Source organism: Nycticebus coucang, chromosome 4 (assembly GCF_027406575.1).
Source record: "Nycticebus coucang isolate mNycCou1 chromosome 4, mNycCou1.pri, whole genome shotgun sequence".
NCBI classification, from domain to species: domain Eukaryota; kingdom Metazoa; phylum Chordata; class Mammalia; order Primates; family Lorisidae; genus Nycticebus; species Nycticebus coucang.
The window spans coordinates 136,353,065-136,374,079 of record NC_069783.1 but is presented as its reverse complement, the minus strand read 5'-3'; the positions used below and the strand labels follow the sequence as shown (position 1 = coordinate 136,374,079).

The 21,015-nt window shown below is 43.5% G+C and overlaps 1 gene segment (V, D, J or C); it reads left to right on the top strand.

Moving 5' to 3' along the window:
- The first annotated feature begins 3,770 nt into the window (after positions 1-3,770).
- Positions 3,771-21,015, top strand: part of LOC128584449 (immunoglobulin lambda variable 5-45-like) — a 73,442-nt gene continuing 56,197 nt past the window's right edge. The window contains 2 exon segments of the V gene segment in view: positions 3,771-3,827; positions 3,950-4,302. Coding sequence covers positions 3,782-3,827; positions 3,950-4,302 — 399 coding nt within the window.

Below are 21,015 nucleotides of genomic sequence, written 5' to 3'. Positions count from 1 at the left end.
TCTCAAGTCATAAAATGCTGAGTTCTAGGGAACCTTTTTAAACTTGTTTATACTTGTTTTTGTTTTCTCTTCAGTTTACATTTACTTTCACATTTTCATATTTTCAAAACCAGAACCAGAACATTTTATCATATAGTTTTTAACTGGCCTTTGGGTGATGTAACACCCCGGGGGCTGATTGGATTCCCGCTTTTATTTTAATGGTGTTTTTGGTGACAGGTATAAACACATATTTCTGGGAGCCTCTGACTGACCAGTAAGGTTGAGGCTTCTTATGCTTCTAAAAACTTCTGACAGGCCAATAGCCCAGCAACCTCAGGTCCTGGTCTCTTTGGCCTTCCCTCAGAGGCTCTACACAAATTACAACAATTGAATTTAACAAACAGTTACATATTTTTCTGACAATTCACAACAAATGAGTACAGCAAAACTACCATGAATAATTGTATTAATGTCTGCTGACATTAGCCAAAATTAGATGTTAAAGTGGCTTACCTCTGGAGGAGGACTTATAGGTGAATTTAGGAGTGATCATTAGCCGGTCTCCTGAGGGGCTGCAGGTTCTCTGGGAACGCTGGGATATTTCCAGGGGGCATCTCCCCTCAGAGGGACACAGCCTGCCTCCCTCCTGGAGGTCGCCTGAGGATCGGCAGAATAAGAGCTAAACAGAATAATGCCAAGCGGCTGCAGTTTTTTAAAAAAGTAAAGAGGACCATGTTTTTTTCTTTAGTTCTAAATGAGTAATTAATCTTGGGTTTTCTGCTGAATGCCAGCACCTTATCTTAAGACTATTTGTAACATAGCAACCACAGTTCTTAGCAGTCAAAGGGAGATAGAGTTTTACTAAACCTTGTAGTAACTCTTTAATTGCCGGAAAGAGAGGGTTTCAACCGCAAGTGGGTTATAGGGCAGTGGGAGACATAGGGGATAAAAAAATTGTACGTTGACACATTGACAACAAGAAAACAGAGATATTGACACCCAAACTTGGAATTGACCAATCTTTGAAAGGAATTCTGACAAACCATTGGAAACAGCAAATACAAATTTGACAAACAACTCACACACACTAGTGCTGACATAAACTTTGATTTTACCAGGGACTTAACCTCTGAGAGCCTAAAGAAGAAAACCTGACAGACCAGGGACTCACCCTCTGTGAGCCCAAAGAAGAGAAAAACCAGACAAAATGAAGACCCACTTTCTGTGAATCCTAAAAGGAAAAGCTTTTAGACCAACAGACCCACACCCTGTGAGTCCAAAAGGAGAAACCAACAGATTGGGCACAAAAAGACTGACAAATTTCACACAATTTGACTGACATGAGAGAGAACTACCGAGAGACAGAAAGACAGAAACAAAGACACAGTGAGGACTCAACCATTGAGTCCAACCTGACACCCATATCAGACTCACTCCTGTGACCTCAGTGATCCCTGCATGAGACCTGACCTGGGGCGGAGAGACGTCTCCCCCTGCCGGGTGAAATGACCGTGTAGTTGCATCCAACTGGTCTATTTCCCACCCCACCCCCAAAACCTCTAGAGATCCAATGAACTTATAAAATTCACTCGGGTGTTACTGATTAATCACCAATTTAAAAGTTTTGGAAACCTATGCCCTGACTCCACACATCCAAGGACTCCGGGGGTGGAGGAACATCTTCTCTGAGGCCTTCCCCTGGAGCTGTCAGGCTGCGGCAGGCCTAGGTTTGGGTCCAGGGGTGGCAAATCTCGCTGGGGCCTCCATAAATGTTGTAAACATTTGCCACCTGGAAGAAAGACTCAGACCCCACTTCAGGTATAAATTTGATAGTGATTTATTACAGGGGACCACTGCCCAAAAAGCAAATGGACCCAAAGTGAGGGGCAGGTGGACTTTTATACCATTTTTGTTGCCACACAAGCAAGCAGAAACAAAAGCAGAACGTGGCTGGTTAGCTCAGGGGTGGGGTTACAATCAAGGGGCTACAGAGTGGCAACTGCGTGGTGTATATCGTGTTGGCATGGAGACAGCTTGGGAGATACAGTAGCCTGGGAACTTTGTGTAGGTAATTTTTCCATTATTGTTTACCCATTGCTAGGGATTTGGGGTTGGGGCAAGTTTTTCACCATTGTTTAGCCATTGCTAGGGAGTTGGGGGAACTCGGAGAACTTCCCTGTTCTATTCTGAAACCTTGCCTTTGAAATTAGCTGGGGGGAACATGTGGGGGACTAAGGCTGAAACAGGCTGAGACAAACCTGGGTCTTTTAGGGGGCTGCTCTTTATCACAGTTATTTCTCTGGTTTTTCACTTCTGTTGCCATGGAGATCAAAGCACCACCTGGCACCAAGGGCAAACTCAGCCCACCTGATGAATGAGCAGGTGAGTTCACCTGAATCCCAATCCCAGGAAGAGGCACAGGTATGAGTCCAAGAGGACAATTTCTTCTTTGTGGACATTTCAATTTGTGATTCTGAACTCACTCAAATTACATGTTAATAAAAGATTTGATCTCACGGGCTAAAGAACAGAAGAGAAACATGGACTAGAGTCCTGGGGAAGTGACCAGTAGGATGGATTGGACCACAGGGGCTCCTGGAGACAGTGGAGAAGGACGTGACTGGCCTCTAGGTACCAAGTAAAAAACACCACAGGGGGCAGGTGGATGGAGGAGCAGGTTCAGGGGACAGAAGTCAGCTGGCTAAGCTGGGGGTGAATGTCACCTAACATTCTGTTGAACTAAGAACATGGGTAATAGTCATTGTCATCAAAATAGTAAATATCATGCTCAAAATTCACTGTATGATTCCCAGATATCTCATATTCCACCATTCAATCCCAAGTTCCTAAAAAACTCTCCTGAGAAAACTGGTGAGGAAAATAGTGGTGGGTTCTTGGGCTCTAAATCTATAGAGGAGTTGATTCTGAACGGGGTGGGGAGATGGAGGAAGCTGAGGAAAGTGTGTCTGAGGATGGAGCACAGGCCGGACTTTATTCCAGTGCAACATGGTACCATGTGTGAGCCCCGCAGGTACAAACCTCAGGATCTGCTACGCTCCCTTCACTGTGTCAATCAGCACAGCAATCACCACAGCACAAAATAAGAAAATCAAAACACAAGTGGACTCATTTCAGAGTAGCTGGAATAGATTTCCTCTAAGAACCATGGTCCTGAAAAAGTACACATATATATGTCTATATTAATTAACATATCAAGGAAGGCATTTATATGTGTAGCATCTTCTAAGGAGGCTAACAAAGTAAGTTGTCCCTGATACACAGGTTTGCACCTCTCATAGTCCAAGAGTCCTTCTGCTAGTGAGAATGCCTGTACTTAGACACAAAGTGTCAGAATTGGAATCCCAGTATGTTATAAGATTCAGACTGTGCCTTGTAAAAAGACAGTGACCTGGGGAGTTGTGGAGACCAGCAGGGGGCGCTAGAGGACTGCCCTGTGGTCGCTACATACCTGCTCAGGGAGGACCAGTCCCTCCAAGGAGCCTGGCCCCAATGCTGGGCCTGTGCTCACTGATGAGGTCTCAGCAGCTGTGTCCTCTCTGGCCCGGCACAGCCTCCTGAGCAGGGAACTTCGTATCCTCTCAGCAGGTGCTTCCTCCCAGGGGTCCCCCAAGGAGGAAAGCAAACCTCCCCTTCAGTCTGCAGGGAGAGCTGAGCCCCAACCCAGGGTCGGGAGGGGCTGGGCAGTCCCTGGGTGGAAACACATTTGCATGAGCAGCCCCTCCTGTGCAGAGGGTGGGGAGAAAAGGGGGCCTGGGTCAGCCCAGACCCACTGTCCACCATGGCCTGGGCTCCTGTTCTCCTTGTGATCCTCTCTCACTGCTCAGGTGGGGACAGTTCTCAGCCTCCAAGAACAACTCCTATCCTGATTCTTGATCTTCTGGCAAAGATTTCTGAGACACGAGACCTTTGATTCTGACCCAGTAAGCACTTGTGTCTGTGTTTGCAGGTTCCCTCTCTCAGCCTGTCCTGACTCAGCCGCCCTCCCTCTCTGCATCACTGGGAGCATCAGCCAGACTCACCTGCACCCTGAGCAGTGGCTTCAGTGTTGGGGACTTCTGGATACACTGGTTCCAGCAGAATCCGGGGAGCCCTCCCCGGTATCTCCTGAGGTTCAAGTCAGACTCAGATAAGCACCAGGGCTCTGGGGTCCCCAACCGCTTCTCTGGATCCAAAGATGCCTCAGCCAATGCAGGGATCCTGCACATCTCTGGGCTGCAGGCTGAGGATGAGGCTGACTATTACTGTCTGATATGGCATGAGAGCTCTAAGACTTACATAGTGCTTCAGCCACATAGGGAAGTGAGACAAAAACATCCTTGCTCTCCTGGCCTGGTGCAGTCCCCCCTTGCTGATGGCTCTAACCAAGTCCAACTCAGGGATGGCATCTTCAGAGAGCATTTTGTTTTCTGCAGTATAACAGATTTGACAAGTTCATATATTTTTCTTCAGTTCAACATTTAGATTGATCCATTCCTCATCTTGTTTCACCCCATTAATATTTTCACAGGGAGAAATTCCCTTTCAGTGGTAACTCCACGTGGAAGTTTTTAGCCCTTACTATTCTTGTATGCCACAAATCATCCACCCCTCTTTATCCCAAATTTTAAGTTCTCACCTGCTATCAGAAGGTGCAGAAATAGTTTATATATTAAACATTTAGATTAAAATATGCCAAGTAGAAGAGAGAAATGCAGTTCGTTTCCATGGTCATATCAGTTATGCATTAATCACTGTGGAGACGATTTGAAGCTCCATGATCATGTTATTGACCTGGTGTTTAATTAAGAGATAAATTGACTTGAAATAGCATCTTGTTGTCCTAGTCAAATCCACATCTTACTTTGTTGTTGAACAATAATAGGGCTGATAATCCTTTTGCACACACACTGTGATGTTTACAAAATGTGTATTTATCTTTAGCATTTGCATAACCAGTGGCGAAAATGATTGCAGCTGAATTTTAAGTTGTTGTTATTTCAATTTAAAATCTGACATGAAATGATGGTTTTTGTTTTATTTTTTATTTTAATCAAATTACTACTGGTGTTGGCATCTTATTAGACATATTTCAGGTAAACATCTCTTTGATCAATCATGTGTCAGAATGGATGGCCACTCTAAGATGTGACATCTTTCATCCACTCCTTGAAACAGTCCTTTCTTCAAACCAAGGAATATTGGAGGGCTGTCTTATATTAAAATGCTTTGTAAAAGCAATATATTCTACCATGTTGTATTTAAATAAAATACCACATTCATCTCCAAGCTGGAAGGGTTATACCATATTACCAAAGACACACCAGTTATAATATGTATTGTCTACTTTTATGACATGTCCACATTCTCAGGAACAGACATTGCAAGCCTAGGAACCTGATTTGACTCTCTCTTTCAAACATATCACAAATATATTTGGCCATGGGAGCCAGAGAATGAAATCCTCTACACTCCTCAGATCTGTCCCCTTGTTCTATGCTGCTACCCTGTTCCATCAGATCTATCCTGTCCCTTTTCATGTGACATCTGATCTAAATCAAATTCAGGTGTCCAGTGTGGCCTGGCCCCACTATATCTGTGGAGAAGCCCCAAATAGTGATCCCTGGTGGTTCTCAATTTCCAGGGCCCCGTATTTTAGCCCTTGCTTCAGGGCCAGCCACTTGGGCTCCTGCAATACTTGGGGTCCTGTATGAGGATGAAGATGATGGTTACTGTTCATGGTGTGGGAGGAGCCCAGTGCTGACCAGGACACCTGCCAACAGGAAAATGGGGCACAAGTCTCCCATCTGATCCCCATCCTGCTCCATACACCCACTCTCACCTCCTGTGACCAACACCAGGCTCAGGGACATTCCTGCAGTCATTTCTCCCTGTAGGACTGAGGCTCTGAGGCCCTCCCTGGATCTGGCACCTTCTCACCAGCCAGTCCTAACACCAAGCTATTGGAATAAATATCCCAGCCTGGTCACTGTTACACAGGCAGGAGCAGCTGGAAAATGACCTCGGTCATTCCACATTTCCCAGCCTGTGGCCTTGTTATGTGTTTGCATCCATATCTCAAATTTGGAATGTGGTTAGTGAGAATGGTCATTATATGGTCCAGGAAAAAGGCATTAGCTTAGTGAAGTCAAACAGGAGACACACTCACACCCCAGCTCTTGTCTTTATGTAAGGTACAGACTGTGTGACAGAATCACACAGTTACAGCCATGCTTACATCTTCCTGAAGGCTGTGGATTCCTGTGATTGCCCAGAAATGGACAAGGGAGGATTCTCCCCAGAGAATGACTGGGACACCACAACAAGGACAGACAGGAGGAAGGTACAGACTTTAGAACAGACAGAATGAAACAAAAACCCTTGGTTATGCCAAAGGAAACCAAAATACATTTGAGTATAATCAATGTCCTTTGGGATTGAAAACAAACCAGAGACAAAGTCCTTCATATCCCCATGAGGTCCTGTGAAAGCAGATGCTGAGTTCCAACCCACATGAGGGGAGAGGCCACAGAGATGAAAGGAAACTTCTGGAAGGCAGGTGGAGAGATTGTCTTTAGTTCCCTCGTGCTGAAATGACAGAGCCCTGCCAGGTACTCATGTGAAAATCCTACAGGGTCAGAACACACAAGAAAGGAAATGCTTTGGATATACAACTTATACTGATGTCAGAGACAACACCATTACCAGCTATAAGAAAAGTTTTAATAGTTTTCACAGTTTATGCACATGGGGATTTGTAACATCTGGCAATAACACTTACCGCAGAGGACAAGCAATGAGTAAACATTTGTAAGGTTCTGTGATACATGGAACATAGCCAAGTATTAACTTTATGTGGCGCTAAGAAGGTGGAGTTGCATGTGGCAATATCAAAGGTCACCCCTGGACAGGTAGAATGTAAAGGTAGGTAGCTACTGAATATAAAATGATGCAGTGGGAATACTTGTAGCAGATGCTACATGCTCACATGAGAGAAAAACTCAGTGAAATCCAAGCAGTGGTGAGTAGGGAAGGGAGAAGGTGTTGGTCAATTCCTCCCCAATGGCTACATTGCATGGGTATATGGCACACTACCTGGGTGCAGGACACACCTAGAAATAGACTTTAACTTTACAAATACAAACTGTGGAAGCTGTTTGTACCCTCACATTAATCTGAAATTTTACAAAAAAGAAAATTATAAGTGGTGATATGAGCCGATTGCACAAACTTACCCAGTTTGTTATTTATGTGAAATTATGTCAAGATAATCCTAGTAACTGCAGTGTGATCACAGAAAGATCATTAGTAATAAATCAGACTGAGCCACTGAGCCAGATGGAGCTAATAGCGTTTGGCTGTGGGCCGAAGAGCCATTGTGGGAGAACTGCCCCCGGCAAGCTCTGCCCTCAGGGTTACAGAGTGAGGATCAGGCAGGAGACCTTGGGCGAGTAATCTAGTGAGCCCAAAGGTGGAGACTGAGACACCCTACAGACTTGGCCCTAAGGGGCATAGAGTGAGACCAGTTTTGGCACACTGGGTAAATGGACAACCACTTCAGGAGTGATCCCAGCAACAAGTGATTTCCTGGAAAGCTTCTGCTTAGCCAAGGTTGAAAGTTTAAAGTGCCTTTTAATTGAGAGGGAATCATACAGGAGAGGCAGTCCCCCAAGGCACAGAGTAGCAGCCACAACAGTGGTGACAATAGGGCTCACACCCCTGGAAATAGTCTGGAGACACACCCCCGTCTCTCTGGGCAACCACAGGAGGCCAGGCATCTTCTCCAGTGGCAGCCACTGGCAGAAAAGATATGGGATGGAAACCGAGTCCCCATGAGTAAGGGTATGCCTGAGGCTGTACTGGCCTGGGTGGAGCAGGGGGACTAGAATGCGCACACAGAGATGGCAGACTTCCAGGGAGGGGCTGTCCAAGAGAACTGATTTACTGAGTCTAGGACATACCCGGCCCTCAGGGGATCATAGCTGAGACAAAGGCGGGCAGGCAGAGGCTGGAACCGACAGCTGAGTGTGAGCTCTAACCATGCCACCCCAACACAAACTGTAGCCAAGACCGGGCAGCAGTACAGACCAGAGCTAAGTCACAGTTTCTGTGAACTCAAACAGCATCTGATCTGCAGGGGAATATAGCCAGGACAGAAACAAATTCTGCGAAGTTGTTGTGTTCTGTCAGCAACATCAATCAGGGATGGGGCTGGAACTGAGTGAACCACCCCATCCTCAATTAAGTGCCCGAAGTTGTCAGGTCTCACCTCCCCCTGCCAGACAGTGGCAGAGAGCAGTGGCTTGGCTGAGGAACATAGATCTCCCTGTGACTCAGGCAGGTGCAAACCCTTGGAGCATCTCCTCATTGGAGGGAACTTGGTCACAGCCCTCCAGGGTTACCAGTGACTGGGTGTGACAGAGGTCCAAGGTGTGGAAGGAGGCATCAAACTTCCCAGACTAATTTATTTGCTGGGTGGGTACTTCTGATCTCATGGAGCACCAGAGCAAGTCATACTTGAGCTGCCAGCAGACCCCTGCTATCTAGTTGCCAGAGACCTTTTGAAGTATCCCCCCTGAGACTGGCGCTGATTGGGACAATTGATTTGGACCTCTTGAACTGGGCAAATCACCTGAGGACTATCCAAAGTGGTACCCTGGGTGTATGGTTGTGGGAAGATTTGATTTTCCTTTTCCAGTTGTTGCCTGTGGGGGGCGGGGTGACTTAATTGCTGGTATTTCTCCACAGCTGAGACTTCAAGCCAGAGTAACTGATTCACTAGGGTAGGACAAAGACCAGCTGAAAACAAGACAGAGCGACTTAGCCCCACCACACCAAGCAGGTCCCTAGTTTCTCAGGCCATAGCAATGTACAGGTCCTTGGAAAAGTTCTAGGGGAAAAGGTACAGATACCAGTCCCAGCTTTTGGGCAAAGGGCTGGTTAATCTCTACTCCTGGAGTCCCCAGCACAACTTTTCTTTATCTGCTCACCTAGTCAAAAGGTGTAAAATAATCATGGGGCAGAATCAGCAGAAAAACTCCAGTAACATAAAAAACCAGAGTAGATCAACCCCCGCTCCCCAGAAAGATTTGGCGGACACAATTGAAGATTCCATTTATAAACAGATGGCTGAGATGTCAGAAATTGAATTCAGAATTTGGATTGCAAACAAGATTAATAGAATAGAGTAAAAGATGGAATTAGAAACTCAAGGAGCATTTCAAAAGTTGTCTCAAGAATTCAGCGAATTCAAAGACAAAATCACCAAAGATTTTGACACATTGAGACAAGAATTTGCAGCCCTGAAAGATCCGGAAAATACAATAGAATCCCTAAGTAACAGAATGAAGCAAATAGAAAAAAGGATTTCTGACATTGAAGACAAAGCTTTTGAATGCTCCCAAACTCTCAAAGAGAAAGAGAAATGGAGAGCAAAAATGGATCATTCTCTCAGAGAGCTCTGGGATAATTTGAAGAAAACTAATATTCACCTTATAGGACTCCCTGAAGATGATGAAGTGGCTTTGAAAGGCACAGAGGCTCTTTTTCATGAGATTATGAAGAACTTTCCAGACATGGCAAGAGATTCTGAAATTCAGATAGCAGACAGTTTCAGAACCCCAGCATGACTCAACCCAAACAACATATCTCCTAGGCACCTCATAATTAACTTCATTAAAGTTAGCATCAAGGAGAAAATTCTGCAAGCATCCAGATGTAAGAAAACCATAACCTACAAGGGGAAGAATATTAGAATGACTGCAGATCTCTCTGCTGAAACCTTTCAAGCTAGAAGAGGTGCTCATGGACTTTTAATCTCCTAAAACAAAATAACTTTCAACCCAGGATGCTGTATCCAGCTAAACTTAGTTTAATTTATGATGGAGAAATTAAATACTTTAATGTTATTCACATGTTGAAGAAGTTTGCCATGACTAAACCAGCTCTCCAAGATATTCTCACATCTATCCTCCATAATGACCAGTGCAATCCTCCACCACAAAAGTAAACTCACTCAGAAATTTTTGATCAAATGCCAACTTCCACAGTGCCAAAGGATTAAAAATGTCCACTGGACTTTCGAAAAACTCAATACCTACAATTCTACCAGGCTTATCAATATTCTCAATTAATGTGAATGGCCTAAATTGTCCTCTACAGAGGCACAGGTTGGCTGACTGGATATAAAACCTCAGGCCATATATCTGCTGTATACAAGAATCTCATCTTACCTTAAAAAATAAATATAGACTGGATGGATAGGAGCAGAGAATCCGAAGTCAGACTGCCTGAGTTCAAGCCTTGTTTGCAAATCTTCCTAAACTGTGCCAGCGCGGGCCTGAAAAAATATGGCAGCTGAGTAACAGCTTCTGTGCAGCCAGGCACAGTAAGAGTGGTGAGAGAAGACTCCAGGCATCTCTGGCTGGTGGATTTTTCCCAGAGGCTTCCATTTGGTGACATAGGAAGCCGTTGTTAGACTTCTGGGCCACATGAGGAGGACAGAAGTGGTAGAAAATCTGGCAAGTGGTAGGTGCATTTGTTCAGTTGGAGGCTGCCTGCAGATTTACCCACAGCAACAGATAGATTGCAAGCAGGAAAATCTTTACCTGTGGGCTGTTTTGGTTTTCCTAGACTTGATTTCTCGATTGAACTGCCTTGAGAGATCTTGGGCCCGTGTGTGCAGATGACTTTGGGTGTTGTCTGGGGCCCTAGTCTGAGAAGTTGAGCTGGAAAAGAGCTAATGTAATTCAGCTGTGGGCTGCCAGCACAGCTGCTGTGGGAGAGCTGCCCCTGTGTGTCACAGTGGAGAGATCAGCTGGGAAACCTGGGCGAGCAATCTAGTGACTGAGCTGCCGAAAGGAGGGTACTGAGACACTGGGGAAGTGCAGAGTTGCAAGTGTGGCAGATTAACAGCCTTGGCCATCAGGGGCATAGTGGGAGGCTGGACTTGGTGCACTGGATAAGCAGGAATCCACACCGGGAGAGATCCCAGGGATAAATGCTTTCCTTGCAAAGCTTCTGCTTGGCCAAGGTTCATAGTTTAGAGTGTCTTTTAAGTGAAATAAGGACATTTTTGGGCTCCCAAGCCTGTGGGGTCTGAGAGATCAGCAGAGGCCTTCAGTCTCCATCTCGTACAGCTGTATCAACATTGTGATTAACACCTTATACCTCAGAAGATCACCTGTTGCCCAGAGAATATTCAGCAAGAGATATATACTATTTGGTTCTTCAGTTTGGGTATTTGGGGGTGCTTTTGGGTTTTTCTTTTTTTGTTTGTTTGCTTGGGTTTTTTCTTAATTTCAACATTTTTCCCTGGTATTTTTCTTTTTTCACTATGCTAGTTTAAATACGATCTTTCATTTTTGCCTTCTTTAACAATTAGAATTTCATTTTATCCAGTGTTTCTGCCCCTATTATTTTTTTTCCTCTGATGTTACCCCATAAAAGTTCTTGCTTGTTTGTTTTGGTTTGATTTATAGTATTTTTGGCTTTCCTCTCTATCCGGGGTACTGTGTTTAATCTGTCTGGCAAAGAGATGTTGACCTCAAGGAAATCATCCAACCCAGCACCCCCAGAGGTTGGGTCATAGCACCCTAATATACACCTATATTACTCCTGTTTCTTTCTTTCAGTGCCTTTCCTTTTTTCGTCAATATTTCCTTTTACTTACCCCCTCTGCTTTCTCTTTTTTCTTTCTTTTAAAAATCCTTTTTCTCTTCTTGCTCTTCAATTTTCTCATCCTTCTGGTCCCCTACCAAGAGAACTCATTAAAACTTTAAAGAGTAAGAAGAAGTGAAAGAATAATTAGGGTAAGAAACCACATACAAAAAAGCACTCATGAAGAAGAATCAGCAGAAAAATCCTGGTAAAACGAAATACCAGTTCAGAGTAACCCCTTCTAGGGATCGCAAGTTAGCTACAGCAGAGGACTCCTCCTATAAAGAAATGTTAGAAATGACAGAAGGGGAATTTAAAATACAGATGATGAAAACAATAAAGGAAATTGCTGAGAAAGTGTAAAACAATCAAAAAACAATGAAGAAAATTGCTGAGAAAATAGATAATAACCAAAAGGAAATCCAAAAACAGAATCAAATAAGAGATGAAAGATATGAAGAATATAAAAAGGATATAGCAGAACTGAAGGAACTAAAGCAGTCAATAAGGGAACTTAAGTATGCAATAGAAAGTATCAGCAAAAGATTAGATCATGCAGAAGAAAGAATCTCAGAGGTAGTGGATAAAGCTCTTGAGATAACTCAGATAGTTAAAAAAGCAGAAAAGAAGAGAGAGAAAGCAGAAAATGCACTGACAGAATTATGGGACTCTATGAATTGTTCAAACATGAGTTATAGGTATCCCAGAAGGGGAAGAAGAATGCCCCAGAGGAATGGAAGCCATTCTAGAGAAATGAAAATTTCCCTAATAACACCAAAGATTCTGACATACTCCTTTCAGAGGAACATCAGTCTCCTGATTGCCTCAATTCAAATAGAGCTTCTCCAAGGCACATTGTGATGAATCTATCTAAAGTAAAGACAAGGGCAGAGACAAGATGGTGAACTGAAGCCAGCTTTCCACAGAGGCTCCCATCCTGAAGGAGAGTTAAGGGACGAAAATTTAGCAAGTAATCTGATGGATTCAAGCAGCACCAAGTGAGAAAGTTGAAGAACGCACATCAACCCCTCTGAGGAGAGCTTTGACCACAAGGATGCAAACAAAAGGTACAAAACCCACCACAAAGCAGATGGGAGTCCCCCCTCTCCCACCTGATCGGCTTAAGAACCCCACAAACAAACAGGCAGAAATCAAAGGCCCTCCCACTACATTTCACGGGAGAGACCTACTAAAATATGGACCTACCTCCCTTACTAGGGTGCCTAGGCGTTCTCCTGCCAGACATAAAACTGTATAAAACTGTAAATATCCTTTGCCGGCAACTCTGAGCTCCCAGCACTTCCCTCCACTCTCTCTGAGGTCTAAAAGCCTGTCCCCCAGGAGTTCGGATTCTTGGGTGACTTCTAGAGGGCAGAGGACAGTCCCCGAGCTGCAGCTGGTCAGCGCTGAGGTGAGGACTGTCAGCGGAGGGCAACCCTCACTAGGGCGGTGCTACCCTGAAGCGTGGTGCAGCAGCCCTCCTTGGGCAACAATACAACCAGGCATAAAACTGAGCAGAACTGTGTGACCTCACTACCAGCGGCTCTGGGCTCCAGGTGCTCCCTCCACCCTCGCTCTGTGGTCTGGAGACCTGAGTGCCTGCTGTGTGGCCAGGCAAGGAACTGGGTCGAACTGAGTCTGTTCGCTGCCGGCGGCTCTGGGCTCCAGCTGATCCCCCCACCCCACACTCACACTGAAGCCTGAAGGCTTGAGCTGCGGCAGTGCGGCTGGGTGAGAGACTCCGGGCTCTGGGCTCCCGGTGCTCCCCCTGCCCTTGCTCTGTTACCTGGAGACCTGAGTGCCTGCTGGGCGGCCGGGCAATGAATTAAGTGGAACTGAGTGTGTTCACTGCCTGCGGCCCTGGGCTCCCACCACTCCCCCCACCCCACCCTCACTCTGAAACCTGGAGGCTTGGGCTGTGGCGGTGCAGCGGAGCTAAAGTTTGGGAGGAACTGAGTGTGCTCACTGCCGGCAGCTCTGGGCTCCTGGCGCCCCACCCCACCCTCACTCTGGGATATGGAGACCTGTCCTCCAGGATTCCAGATCCTTGGGGGATTTGTCAGAGCATGGACAGTGTCCGAACTGCGGCTGGTTGGTCCTGACTCTGGGACACAGGAGTGAGGCTGGGGGAGAACAACATCAGAGCGGCAGGTTCCTGAGACGGCTGAAGCCACACACCCTGCCTCCCTGGGCAACCAGAGGAGGCCACCCCTGAGTATAGGATTTGCCTAAGGTGACTCACAGACCCAGAAAACTTACAGGGCAGGGCCGACTCAGAGAACTGAGACTTCAACCCAGAGCAAGTGCTTCACTGGGGTCAAACAGAAGCCACCTGAAAATAAGTCAGAACCACTTAGCCCCACCACACCAGACAGGGCCCAAGTTTCTCAGGCCACAACACTGAACGGGCCCTCAACTAAACCCCAGGGGAAAAATCAAAGGGAGTAAAACAACCATGGGGCAGAATCAGCAGAAAAACTCTGGTAACATGAATAACCAGAATAGATCAACCCCCCAAGGAAAGATATGGCGGATGTAATTGAAGATCCCATTCATAAACAACTGGCAGACATGTCAGAAATCGAATTCAGAATTTGGATTGCAGACAAGATTGATAAAATGGAATTAGGAATCCGAGGAGAAATTCAAAAGTTGTCTCAAGAATCTAATGAATATAAAGACAAAACCACCAAAGCCTTAGACACACTGAAGCAAGAATTTTTGGCCCTAAAATATATGAAAAATACAGTAGAATCCCTCAGCAACAGAATGGACCAAGCAGAAGAAAGGATTTCTGACATTGAAGACAAAGCCTTTGAATGCTCACAAACTCTCAAAGAGGAAGAGAAATGGAGAGCAAAAACGGATCATTCTCTTAGAGAGCTCTGGGATAATTCAAAGAAGGCTAATATACGAATAATAGGAGTTCTGGAAAACGATGAAGTGGCATCGATGGGCACAGAGGCCCTTCTGCATGAAATTATGAAAGAGAATTCTCCAGACATGCCTAAATACTCTGAAATTCAGATAGGAGACAGTTTCAGAAATCCATCACGATTCAACCCCAATAAGTGATCCCCCAGACATATCAGAATTAGCGTCACTAAAGTTAACATGAAGGAAAAAATTCTCAAGGTTATCAGGCGAAAGAATGCCATTACCTACAAAGGTAAGAACATTAGAATGACTGCAGATTTCTCTGCTGAAACTTTTCAAGCCAGAAGAGGGTGGTCATCAACTTTTAATCTCCTAAAGCAAAATAACTTTCAACCCCAGATCTTGTACCCAGCTAAAATGAGTTTCATCTATGATGGAGAAATTAAATACTTTAACGACATTCATATGTTGAAGAAATTTGCCACAGCCAAACCAGCTCTTCAGGATATTCTCAGACCTATCCTCCATAATGAATATCCCAATCCTCTAATACAAACATAAACTCACTCAGAAACTCCTGATCAAACTCCAACTTCTACAATGGTGAAAAGATTAAAAATGTCCACTGGACATTTGAAAAACTCAATACCCAAAATTTCACCAAACTTATCAATAGTATCCATCAATGTGAATGGCTTAAATTGTCCTCTGAGGAGACATAAGTTAGGTGACTGGATACAAAAACTCAGACCAGATATCTGTTGCTTACAAGAGTCACATCTTAATTTAAAAGACAAATATAGACTCAGGGTGAAAGGATGGTCATCCATATTTCAGGCAAATGGTAACCAGAAAAAAGCAGGTGTTGCAATTTTATTTGTAGACACAATAGGCTTTAAACCAACAAAAGTAAGGAAGGATAAGAATGGTCACTTCATATTTGTTAAGGGTAACACTCAATATGATGAGATTTCAGTTATGAATATCTATGCACCCAACCGGAATGCACCTCTATTTATAAGAGAAACTCTGACATGAGCAACTTGATTTCCTCCAGCTCCATAATAGTCGGAGATTTTAACACTCCTTTGGCAGTGATGGATAGATCCTCCAACAAAAAGCTGAGTAAAGAAATTTTAGATTTAAATCTACCCATCCAGCATTTAGATTTAGCAGACATCTACAGAACATTTCATCCCAACAAAACTGAATATGCATACTTCTCATCAGCCCATGGAACTTACTCCAAAATCGATCACATCTTAGGTCACAAGTCTAACCTCAGTAAATTTACAGGAATAGAAGCTATTCCATGCATCTTCTCGGACCATCATGGAATAAAACTTGAGCTGAGTAACAACAGGAATCTGCATACTCATACAAAAACATGGAAGTAAAATAACCTCATGCTGAATGATAGCTGGGTCAGAGAAGAGATCAAGAAGGAAATTGCCAAATTTTTGGAACAAAATGACAATGAAGACACGAACTATCAGAACCTCTGGGACACTGCGAAGGCAGTTCTAAGAGGGAAATTTATAGCACTGCAAGCCTTCCTCAGGAGAATGGAAAGAGAGGAAGTTAGCAACTTAATGGGACATCTCAAGCAACTGGAAAAGGAAGAACACTCCAACCCTAAACCCAGTAGAAGAAAAGAAATAACCAAAATTAGAGCGGAACTAAATGAAATTGAAAACAAAAGAATAATACAACAGATCAATAAATCAAAAAGCTGGTTTTTTGAAAAGATCAACAAAATAGATAAACCGTTGGCCAACCTAATCAGGAAAAAAAAGAGTAAAATCTCTAATCTCATCGATCAGAAATGACAAAGACGAAATAACAACAGACTCCTCAGAAATTGAAAAAATCCTTAATGAATATTACAAGAAACTTTAAGAAATATGAAAATCTGAAGGAAATGGACCAATACTTGGAAGCTCGTCACCTTCCAAGACTTAGCCAGAATCAAGTGGAAATGTTGAACAGGCCCATATCAAGTTCGGAAATAACATCAACCATACAAAACCTCCCCCAGAAGAAAAGCCCAGGACCAGATGGTTTCACATCAGAATTCTACCAAACCTTTACAGGGGAATTAATACCTATACTACTCAACCTGTTCCAAAAGGTAGAAAAAGAAGGAAGACTACCCAACACGTTCTATGAAGCAAACATCACCTGATCCCCAAACCAGGAAAAGACCCAACAAGAAAAGAAAACTATAGACCGATATCACTAATGAATATAGATGCAAAAATATTCAACAAGATCCTAACAAACAGAATCCAGCAACAGATCAAACAAATTATACATCATGATCAAGTTGGCTTTATCCCAGGGTCACAAGGCTGGTTCAATATACGAAGATCCATAAATGTAATTCAGCACATAAACAAAGTAAAAAACAAAGACCATATGATTCTCTCAATCGATCAGAAAAAGCTTTTGATAACATCCAACATCACTTCATGATCAGAACACTTAAGAAAATCGGTACAGAAGGAACATTTCTTAAACTGATAGAGGCCATCTACAGCAAACCGACAGCCAATATCATATTGAATGGAGTTAAATTGAAATCATTTCCACTTAGATCAGGAACCAGACAAGGCTGCCCATTGTCTCCATTGCTTTTTAACATTGTAATGGAAGTTTTAGCCATTGCAATTAGGGAAGAAAAGGCGATCAAGGGCATCCACGTAGGGTCAGAAGAGATCAAACTTTCGCTCTTCGCAGATGATATGATTGTATATCTGGAAAACACTAGGGACTCTACTACAAAACTCTTAGAAGTGATCAAGGAATACAGCAACATCTCAGGTTACAAAATCAACATTCATAAATCGGTAGCCTTTATATATACCAACAATAGTCAAGCTGAAAAAACAATTAAGGACTCTATCTCATTCACAGTAATGCCAAAGAAGATGAAATATTTGGGAGTTTATCTAACAAAGGACATGAAAGACCTATATAAAGACAACTATGAAACTCTAAGAAAAGAGATAGCCGAGAATGTTAATAAATGGAAAAACATACCATGCTCATGGCTGGGAAGAATCAACATTGTTAAAATGTCCATACTACCCAAAGCAATATATAACTTCAACGCAATCCCTATTGAAGTTCCACTGTCATACCTTAAAGATCTTGAAAAAAACAATACTTCATTTTATATGGAATCAGAAAAAACCTCGAATAGCCAAGACATTACTCAAAAATAGAAACAAAGCAGGAGGAATTACTCTACCAGACCTCAGACTATACTACCAATCGACAGTGATCAAAACAGCATGGTATTGGCACAAAAACAAAGTAGATGTCTGGAACAGAATAGAGAACCAAGAGATGAATGCAGCTACTTACTGTTATTTAATCTTTGACAAGCCAATTAAAAACATTCAGTGGGGAGGAGGAGCAAGATGGCAGCCGAGTAACAGCTTCCTTGCATCTGGGCACCGTGAATCTGGGGAGATAGGACTCCAGGCATCTCTGACTGGTGGGAACTGCCTATCATCACTCCTATGAGGATACAGGGAGTCAGCGAGAGACTTCTGGACCCCAAGAGGAGGACTAAAACAGTGGAAAACCGGCAAGTGGTCACGTGTGTTCAATCCGTCTAAAACCACCCACAACTGTAAGTTCAGTAGCAGCGAGACTGCAAACCAGAAAGGCCTTACCTGTGCACTGTTTTGATGTCCTTGGACTTGGCACTGAGTTGAACTGCCTTGGGGAAGGCCTGAGCGGGAGTGCGGAGAACTTTGGCCATTGTCTAGGGCCCCAGTCTGAGCCGCTGAGCCTGACGGAGCTAATAGTGTTTGGTAGTGGGTCACACGGAACCATTGTCAGTGATCTGCCCCAGCAAGCTCCGCCCTCAGGGTCGCAGAGCTAGAGACGGGTGGGAGCTGGTAACCTAGCCACCAAGTAGCCTGAGGGTGGTGTCTGAGCCGCCTTGCAGCCCTAACCCTCAGGGGCAGAGTGAGACCGGTTTTGGCACACTGGGTAAGTGGATAGCCACTTCAGCAGTGATTCCAGCGAGAAAGTTGGGAAAGCTTCTGCTCAGCAAGTTTACAAGTTCAAAGTGCCTTTTAAGTGGGCTGAAGAGAGATTTAGGGTGTCTACCTGCTGGGGTTTGAGAAATCAGCAGCCTCCAGTCATATCAGAACTGTGACTAACATCTCATACCCCAGAAGACCACGTGTTGCCCAGACAATATTCAATAACATATACAAACTGCTTTGTTTTTGGTTGTGTATATTTTTCTTTTTTTTGTTTGGTTGGGGTTTTTTTTGTTTGTTTATTTTGACATTGTTGATGTTCTTTTGTTTTTTAATTTCAATCTTTTCCATACAGATCACTTTTTCTTTCTCAATTTTTCTAGTTTAATTATAATTTCCCATTGCTGCCTATTTTAATAACTACAACTTCATTTTGCTAGTGTTTCTACCGCTATCATTTGGTTTTTCACCCAATTTTATCCCCGGAAAGTTTTCTGTTTGCTTGTTTTGGTTTGATTTATAGCATTTTTGTCTTTCCTCCCTACTTGGTGGAGGTGGGGTACTGTGTCTGATCAGGTTAGCAAAGAGCTGCTGACCTCAAGGGAACCACCCAACTGGGCACCCCCAGAAGGTGGGGTTTTTTAAGGTTGTGTCAAAGTACCCTACTGTACACCTATATTGCCCTGTCTCCCTCTTTCTGTGCCTCTCTTCTTTTTGTCAATATTCCTTATACCCACCCCCTCTCCTTTCTCTATCTTTCTTTTTTTTCTTATCACTCGGTCCTACTTTCTTTCATCCCTTTTTTGCTCTTCAACCTTCTAACCCTTTTGGTCCTCTAACCCTTAGTCCACAGGCACAAGAACTTAAAGAGCAAGAGGAAGTGAAAGGAAAATTAGGGCAAGGAAACAGATAAAAGAAATCACTCATCAGGAAGAATCAGCAGAAATCTCCAGGCAACATGAAGAACCAGTCCAGAACAACCCCGCCAAGGGACCATGAGGTAGCTACTGCAGAGGATTCCACCTATGCAGAAATGTTAGGAATGACAGAAAGGGAATTCAGAATACACATGTTGAAAACAATGAAAGAAATGATGGAAACAATGAAGGAAACTGGTAATAAAGTGGAAAATAACCAAATGGAAATCCAAAAACAGAATCAAATCAGAGATGAACGATATGAAGAATATAAAAAGGATATAGCAGAGCTGAAGGAAATGAAACAGTCAATCAGGGAACTTAAAGATGCAATGGAAAGTATCAGCAACAGGTTAGACCATGCAGAAGAAAGAATTTCAGAGGTAAAAGACAAAGTTTTTGAGATAACTCAGATAGTAAAAGAGGCAGAAAAGAAGAGAGAGAAAGCAGAACGTTCACTGTCAGAATTATGGGACTTTATGAAGCGTTCCAACATACGAGTTATAGGAATTCCAGAAGGGGAAGAAGAATGCCCCAGAGGAATGGAAGCCATACTAGAGAATATTATAAAAGAAAATTTCCCAAACATCACCAAAGATCCTGACACGCTGCTTTCAGAGGGATATCGGACCTCAGGTCGCCTCAACTCTAACCAAGCTTCTCCAAGACACATTGTGATGAACCTGTCCAAAGTCAAGACAAAAGAAAAGATTCTGCAAGCTGCCAGGAGTAAGCGCCAGTTGACCTACAGGGGCAAATCCATTAGAGTGACCGCAGACTTCTCTAATGAAACTTTCCAAGCAAGAAGACAATGGTCATCTACCTTTAATCTACTTCAACAGAACAATTTCCAGCCCAGAATTCTGTACCCTGCTAAGCTAAGCTTAAAAATTGACGGAGAAATCAAATCATTTACGGATATACAAGCATTGAGGAAATTCGCCACAACAAGACCAGCTCTACAGGAAATACTTCAACCTGTTCTGCACACTGACAACCACAATGGATCAGCAGCAAGGTAAGAACTCAGAAATCAAAGGACAGAACCTAACCTCCACACTGATGCAAAAGATAAAACTAAGCAATGGACTCTCACCAAATAAGATGAATAGAATACTACCATACTTATCAATTATCTCAATAAATGTTAATGGCTTGAATTCCCCACTGAAGTGACATAGATTGGCTGATGGGATTAAAAAACACAAGCCATCTATACGCTGTCTGCAAGAAACACACCTGGCTTCAAAAGACAAATTAAAGCTCCGAGTCAAGGGTTGGAAGACAATTTTTCAGGCAAATGGAATTCAGAAGAAAAGAGGAGTTGCAATCTTATTTTCAGATTTGATATCACGTGGATTTAAAGCAACTAAAGTCAAAAAAGACAAAGATGGTCACTTTATATTGGTCAAGGGAAAACTACAACAAGAAGACATTTCAATTCTAAATATTTATGCACCCAGTTTAAATGCTCCCAGAATCTTGAAGCAGACCTTACTCAGTCTGAGCAATACGATATCTGATAATACCATCATAACAGGGGACTTTAACACACCTCTTACAGAGCTGGACAGATCCTCTAA